The 8,539-nt window shown below is 37.4% G+C and overlaps 1 protein-coding gene across 2 annotated transcripts in view; it reads right to left on the bottom strand.

The window, feature by feature from the left end:
* Nucleotides 1-3,804: 3,804 nt before the first annotated feature.
* The window catches only part of LOC135464705 (solute carrier family 15 member 2-like), a 33,754-nt gene continuing 29,019 nt past the window's right edge, over nt 3,805-8,539 (bottom strand). For both annotated transcript variants that reach the window (XM_064742209.1, XM_064742208.1), the window contains 3 exons: nt 7,538-7,669; nt 6,133-6,240; nt 3,805-4,916 (listed from right to left, as the gene is read on the bottom strand). In XM_064742209.1, the coding sequence (XP_064598279.1) occupies nt 4,740-4,916; nt 6,133-6,240; nt 7,538-7,669 (417 nt within the window). In that variant the 3' untranslated portion in view covers nt 3,805-4,739. The remainder of the gene's footprint in view (nt 4,917-6,132; nt 6,241-7,537; nt 7,670-8,539) is intronic.

Genomic DNA, 8,539 nt, shown 5'->3' with positions numbered 1-8,539 from the left:
TGTAAACATAATCAACTATGTTGGAGTCTGGCCAATCCGATTTATCGATTTAAGTAGTACATATAATTATAACTTAAGCTGAATTTTGGATTTTGGGGTATTTAATAAAATTAATCATTTATAGACCATAAATCATTAATTTTATTAAATAGTGAAAAATCTATAATCTAACACCACATTTATATGCAATGTTGAAGCCATATGACGGTGATGGAATTTAATAAGTTTTAAAGAACTACGTATCTGTAATATTTGAGAACAAAATTATCCGTACTATAAAGAAATAAAGTATGATTACAAAAGTGCCATCGTGGCTTATATCTGATTGAAACAGGCCAAAATAATGTCTTTATTATGAAGTAAATAGGACGAGTAAGATAGAACTTAGACAAAATATTAAAACAATGATATACATTTAAATGAAATCATGTTGGATGACATTCATCACATTGGGTTATTTTTCAGCAAACAGGCAAGCTAAGGTTTCATTGAAGTGCACATACAAATAACTCTAAGCACAAAGTTACATTTATGATAGTTTAGCAATTCTAGCAAAAAAAAAGAAAAATTCCACGACATACCCTAATTCTTGTAATTTTTGGGACAGATATTAGTAGCGTTGAAAGTACAACATTACATCTCTTTTATCAGCCTTTAGGAAAAGTAAAGACAGGAGTATGTTGTTCAGTACATAATCTATAACCATGTGAGAAAGAAGGAACCAAATATTCGTCCTCCAGCTACATACATTGGCTAAAATGATCACATCTGGTGTCCCAAAAATGAGAAGAAATAGTGTAGTCTTTCGTGACACCTACATCTAGATCTATACGTCAGACAAAGTATAGGTATATCGTACCGGTACATGTAGTTGGCACATTCAGAAAAAGAACAGCAAATCAGAAGTATATTTGCGCTACATGTATGTATACAACATATACAAAAATGTAAAACATATATAGACAAAATGTGAAACATATATTTACAACTTAAAAAGGTAAAACATTTACTTTTCCTAAAAGCTGGTTAACTGACCATCATGTCAACAGTGTTTGCCTCGTATCCTCTTACGATTTGTGCTGACTTTTTCTTGGCCTGGTGCAAACGTGACGAAAAAGGGCAGATGAATCATGGGTAATAAACAGGAAACTTTGCTTGAACATTGCAATGCACATAGCATGATCATGAACGTAATAAGAGTTGTGGAAAGAAGCCTCTGTTGGATGGCAATGCAACAGTACCTGTGAATTTTTTTTGATTTATTTATTTATATGATTTGGTTTTCATGCTACCCTCAAGAATATTTCTTTAATTACACAACCGTGGCCACCATTACTGAGTGAGGCATGACCAACCGCAGGTTGATGCCATACCTTATTTTCCCATATACACATCTGCTTGGAGAGGAAACCAGGATGAGATTGACTTGAACTCATAGCACTCACATTGGTGTGATTTATTTATTTATTTACTTCATTGGTGTTTTAATCTGTAAGATTTTTCCCTTATATCACGGTGGCCAGCATTATGGTGGGGGGAAACTGGGCAGAGCCCGATGGAACCAATGACCATCCACTGGTTGCTGCAGGCAGACCTTCTCCAGTACGACTGGAGAGGAAGCCAGCATAAACTGGAATTCTCCTCATGGTGACCATGGTGAGATTCTCCCGGGCCATTAATTGTGGTGCACTAGCATGCTAATGACCATCTGCACACGGTGAGATTCTCCTGGGCCATTAATTGTGCTGCACTAGCATGCTAATGACCATCTGCACACGGTGAGATTCACCTGGGCCATTAATTGTGCTGCACTAGCATGCTAATGACCATCTGCACATGGTGAGATTCTCCTGGGCCATTAATTGTGCTGCACTAGCATGCTAATGACCATCTGCACACGGTGAGATTCTCCTGGGTCATTAACTGTGGTGCACTAGCATGCTAATGACCATCCGCATGCCGTGAGATTCTCCCAGGCCATTAATTGTGCTGCACTAGCATGCTAATGACCATCTGCACACGGTGAGATTCTCCTGGGTCATTAATTGTGGTGCACTAGCATGTTAATGACCATCCGCACACGGTGAGATTCTCCCGGGCCATTAATTGTGCTGCACTAGCATGCTAATGACCATCCGCACACGGTGAGATTCTCCTGGGCCATTAATTGTGCTGCACTAGCATGTTAATGACCATCCGCACACGGTGAGATTCTCCTGGACCATTAATTGTGCTGCACTAGCATGCTAATGACCATCCGCACACGGTGAGATTCTCCTGGGCCATTAACTGTGGTGCACTAGCATGCTTATACCCACTCAACCGTAGAGGTTCCGAGCAGTCAATTATTTAGAAATTAAATAATTTAGAAATCCCTCTGTTGACATGATCTAGTGGATGATTTCACAATTGTTGGTCAATTAATGGCCAGTTAATAGACTTCTGAAAATGCACGGACATATGCATCATGAATATCAAATCCAAAAGTACCTATGTAAAAATTTATTTATTTATTTATTTATTTGATTGGTGTTATACGCTGTACTCAAGAATATTTCACTTATACACCGAAGGCCAGCATTACTGTAGGAGGAAACTGGGCAGAGCCCAGGGGGAAACCCACGACGATCCGCAGGTTGATGGCAGACCTTCCCACATACGGCCGGAAGAGGAATCCAGCATGAGCTGGTCTTGAACTCGCAGCAGCAGCTTTGGTGAGAGGCTCCAGGGTCATTACACTGCACTAGCCGCTAACCAACTGAGCCACTGTATGCAAAAATGCATTGCTCTTGTGTATAAACAGTATGATGACATGCATATGTACATTTACTTTAACAGAGAAAAATATACAGGTATGTATTATCATAATTACAGGTACTGGTATATACAATAATACATGTATAATATACACAGTTACTCGAGCAATTAAATTCCATCACACGCTGGTACTTTCAATGCATCCGACTTATATGTGAAGGCATGGATTAATACCTAATTTAAGCAATGCGGGAATCTCGATGCAGTACGCTATACATGACAGGAAAATATACGAAAAACAGCAAGTATTAAAAATAGAACATGCAAAAATATATTTCTTGACAAAAGAAAATATCGAATTACATTAATAACTTTTTTTTTTACAGGAATATAAGTTACAAGGTGAAAATGAGAAATTGAAATACTCCTCTTATATACAATAAATACAAAATATGTACGCGTAAGTAATATATTTGAAGATACAATGTAGGCCTACGTGTAAGCTCTTTATCTTAAAGACGTATAATATATACATTTTATAACATATACGTGTTTTATTATTATCAACTATCACTATAATATTGTGTACATTTGTTTGCTAACAACAGTGGAAAGTTTTTTCTTTTTGTGATATCGGTCTACTTTTCATTTAACTATCACATACATGTATATCTCACTAATTACATGACGCACATGGTCAACATGTTACAGTATATACATGTATTACCATTCATCCCGCATCTGACAAAATAGTCGGCCTTTCATTGGACAAACGTGTCTGCTGAGTAGGTTATCTCCCTTTGTTGAGCTCCAACAATGGTCACATCGTTGAAGCGATTCATCTATATATCGGTCTTCTGCACTGAACTGATGGGTCTTTGCAGAATAAATTCCGCTGACGGCTTGCCCAATATGAGTATTATTGAAACCATATATTTGCGTGTCCCATCCCTGAGTAACCATGTAACTAATAGTAGGTGTACATAATAGGTAGCACACTTCTATTTTTTTTTTAAACTCTACATTTCTTCTTTTTATGACTTATTTCTGTTAACAAGACTTAACAGGATGAAAAAAAAGTATACAGAGTAGATACATGTATGTGTTCATGTACATGTAGCTCAAAATCTACTTGTAGCTCAAAATCTACAAGTAGCTCAAAATCTACTTGTAGCTCAAAATCTACAAGTAGCTCAAAATCTACACACACAAATGTGAAAATAGACACTTGAAACATCATATAAGTAGCATTTGCGAACTGAACATAGTTGAATTTTTTTTTTAACTTTTTATGCTTTACAGCTTGAACCTAGCACATCATCTCACATCATCACTCCAAAAAGCATATTTTCAGAGGCACATAAAAGTCATAAAACATTAACACTGGCATTGTAGTCATCCTACATTTCAAACAAACCTCAAACTCTTTTCTGAAACAACCAGGCCTCTCAGAGTCAGGCAAAATGAGAAACTTACTTGTAGTCATGGATCATAAAATTTAAATCATTTTAACAACGCATTATATGATTAATGCTCATTGTTACTGGACACTTTGATGGAATTCAAGATAAACTTAAAAGTCTTATTCAAACATATCACTACAGATGATGCATATCACATGGGCAACTGAAGATTGAATGAAAAACACCCGTCAAAGCTAGGGTTTTAAATATTAACAAGGATAAATAAAATCTTAAGTCCAGGAAAAGAATAAAATCTTAAGTCCAGGAAAAGGTTCGGCGAACAAACTTGGAACATTTTTAAGTGACATCAACATATATACAAATTTATCCATGTACTGGCAGAAAACAGAAGAAATAAGTGAAACATCACTTATATATATATGTATATCGGTACATAAGTAATTTCAAGAAACAAATAATTCAAAGAAATGAATAAAAGTTACTTGTGTAAAAAATTTTTAAATGTCCAAATAAAACATTCAATGTTTCAATGCCCTCCTTACTCATCCTGAAGAAAATTTACTTGTCTTTAAGTGAGGACTCATCCGATTGGTCATTGTTAACCAATCCGGTTGTGTCACTAAACTCCATTGTACTAGGATCCACATGATTGGTGTATTTGTAGAAGATTGCCATGACAGCAAAGATGATGACATCCAATCCCATGAGAGCAGCAAAGAGGAAGAACTCTGCAGACTACAAACATAACAAAACAAGAATTAAGTGATCATGACACACATTAGAATAATTAGTATGATATATTCACAAACAATCTATAAAAGTCAGAACCATTCCGTATATTGCCAAAAATCTAATCACTGAAAATCCAACCAAATTTGCTAGCATTTTAGTATAGTCAAAATCATTACCTTTGACAAAATCTGCTTCATCGGTGCACATGTAACAGTTCAAAATCGGTAATAATAAAAACCTCTAAAATTTTAAAAGCTGGTTGCATTTATAAACTTTTTCAAACTTTAGAATTTTTTTTTTTTAACACTCTAAATAGTACAAGTCTGATATTTATTACTGAAGGGCAGTAATTTGAGATATTTTTGGTAAACAGAGAAAACTTGATTTCATTGGTGACTTCATTCATATGGATTTTCTGTCTCTAGTATAGCCTCTTTGATTTATTTATTTATTTGATTGGTGTTTTATGCCGTACCCTAGAATATTTATTAATATTTTAATATGTATTAGAATATTACTCAATTATATGATGGCAGCCAGCATTATTATGGTGCGAGGAAACCGGACACAGCCCGGGGGAATCCACCACCAGGTTGCTGGCAGACCCTTCCTGGAAGCCAGCATGAGCTGAACTTGAACTCACAGCATCCACATTGGCGAGAGGGTCCTGGGCCAATACGCTGCGCTAGCGCGCTAGCCAGCTGATAGCCTCTTTGAGATGTATTAGCTATCAAAGTCAGTATAGGAAGCGGCTACCTGATCTGACTTTCACAAGTAAATTTACTTGTTTATTCAATTAGTGTTTTATTCAGTACGTTGATATATTTTACTTATGCAGCAGCATCCAGTGTTATGGTGGGAGGAAAACAGGCAGAGACCGAGGGAAAGCCATGACCATCTAAAGGTTGCTGGTAGACTGCATTGATGAGAGGTTCCAGCGTCACTGTGCTATGCTAGCACGCAAACCACTCCGCCATGAACACCCTTGTTTTAAAAAGTAAATCTAGTACATGTACATGTACATGAGGGAGTGGCAACTCTCATCCTTTGCCAAACTTTTGGTTCCACTGATCCAAGCAGTTGATTCAAATGTCCCAGTGCTTCTTAATTTGCATAAAACATATGCAAATTACAGTGCACGTACAGCACCAGATATACAGAGCAAGGTTTCTTCCAGGAATCCTAGAAATTGAAAAAAAAGTAGAACATGCATGCTAACCTGGTTTGGTATCAACTGAACTTCTGCTATGATCAACACAATCAAGTTACCCACGGCAACGGTCATAAGCCAGGCAGCTTGTAGCACGGATTTCATTGACGGAGGAGCCTGAAATGAATAAGAGCGAGAAAAGCTTAGTGCAACTTCGAGTTTATTTATTTATTTGATTACTGATCGAAGCTGTACTCAAGATTTTACTTATTCAACGGCAGCCAGCAATATGGTGGGAGGGAAGCGAGTAGAGCCAAGAGCAAATCCACGGCCATCCGCAGGTTACTGACAGACCTTCCCCACATTAAGTTTAAGATGGGCTTAAGGCCATCAATAGCAGAGTGGTTCTTCTAGCAGGTGACCATATCCTCAAAATGATATTGAGTGATCAAAATCTTACACTCTGCCATGTACATGTACTGGGCAGATGTCCTGGGCCTATTTGAATACTCTTTTTCCCCATGTCCAGCTAACACCTACATCAATATGCACCGTGCCAGTGAAATAGTCTCAGGCAAATCATGAAACACCATTGGAATAAATGCATTTATTTATTTATATGACTGGTGTTTTACGCCATACTCAAGCATATTTCATTTATACGATGGCGGCCAGTATTATGAAACCAGACAGAGCAAGGTGGAAACCCACGACCATCAGCAGGTTGCTGGCAAACCTTCCCACTTACAGCCGGAGAGCAAGCCAGCATGAGCTGGTCATGAACTCACAGTGACCGCATTGGTGAGAGGCTCCTGCGTCATTAAGCTGCACTAGTGTGCTAACCACCTGAGCCACAGAGGCCCAAAAATAAATGTACTATGTAAACATATTTATATATCAGTGAAATAGATGTGGTGACAAGGAATTTGTCACACCATGTTTTTTTAACACATTCGGCTCAAAACTTTTTAAACTTTTTTTATGATATGTCACCAGACCAGTTATCTTCTAATCTGCAATGAAAGTCTGCATTCTCCTTCTAACCACACTGCATGGCAATGGTGTGTACACATTGCCTAATCTAGTCTGAGAGCACCTGTTAAAGGACATGTTCTAAATGAACAGCACAAGCTAAGGTTTACCATCACAGACACAAAAATAGAGCAAATTAGAGCAAATTTTCCACATTACCAGAATTTCACAAGTTTTAGCAACTCACTTTCAACCCCCAGAGATCTTCTGACAATAATAATAACTTGCATGTGAATTTCTGGTGCTGACTTATAACAACAGACATTCTGTTCTTCCCCCCAAAATGTTCAAGATATATTAGATAAACATCAACTTCTTTCATTTTACCTCTATAGCAACTTTCTTAAACTCCTTAGAGTTTTTGACAAAGTTTGAGAGAATTTGCTTGTAACGTGTGCAAGTGTTCTCCTGCACAGTGATCCTCACACCTATTCCTTATTACCTGTGAATAAGCGAATGACAACCCTGTGATGGAGAACATCACCTCTGCCATTGTGATTATGATGTATTGTGGGACTTGGTAACCCATGGAAACCTGATTTGGTTCAACACTTGTGAAGCGATGGACTAATATCTGCAAAACACAAACATTAATTATAAGAAGGAAGATTGTTAAAGACATCCAGGATATCAGCTGAAATAAAAAAAACTTCCATTGTACTCAAAGCTGTCAATACACAGCATTCAGAGAATACCGGTAATTGGCCTGACTGAACAGTTCATAAAGCTGTGTAATGTTCAAGTCATGTGATACCTTCAAATATGAACCTCTAAACCAAAATAAAACTGAATACTTGGCACTGTCATGCACAGATAATATGATCTCTAATTACATAGTGCTAAGATCTTGCCATTAAATCAACAAGAAAGGCCAAAATTATTATACTGTCAAAACTATGATTGTTTATCGTATGCGTAAGGATTTCAGTCCAGTGACCTCATCTGTTATGGAGTTTTAAATCATGACAAGACACTGTGGGGAGTCTGTGCACAAATCTACCGCAGATGTCTTTGATAAGCAAATTGCAAACTGCATTTGGCAATCCATGTAATATGGGTGTCAACTGCAACTGCTACAAGGCAAAATCAATATCATGGCAAAAACAAACTATTAGCCAAACCATGAACACACTGAGAAATCATAAAATTACACCATGTTATTAATGTGGCACCGGTTATTTCTAAAATTTTAGGACACAGCTGTTTCTAGCTACATCACCAGAACCCTGTTTTGCAATTTTAACAATAAGTGCAATTGGGTATAAGTGCCGCGACATAATGTTGTCTGTTCCTTTAAAGTGGCCTAGTACGAATTCCTGATTAAAAGTTGACTCACAGAGCTACCAAGCACATCAGAAAAAAAAAGTCTGTGACCATTTAGGCCTGTTTTCACCTCTCTTTCTAAACATCGGATGGCCCCGATAGCACAGTTGGTAGAGCGTCC

Source organism: Liolophura sinensis, chromosome 4 (genome assembly GCF_032854445.1).
Source record: "Liolophura sinensis isolate JHLJ2023 chromosome 4, CUHK_Ljap_v2, whole genome shotgun sequence".
Classification (NCBI taxonomy): Eukaryota; Metazoa; Mollusca; class Polyplacophora; order Chitonida; family Chitonidae; genus Liolophura; species Liolophura sinensis.
The sequence above is the reverse complement of the archived record's forward strand: the minus strand, read 5'-3'. Positions and strand labels throughout refer to the sequence as shown.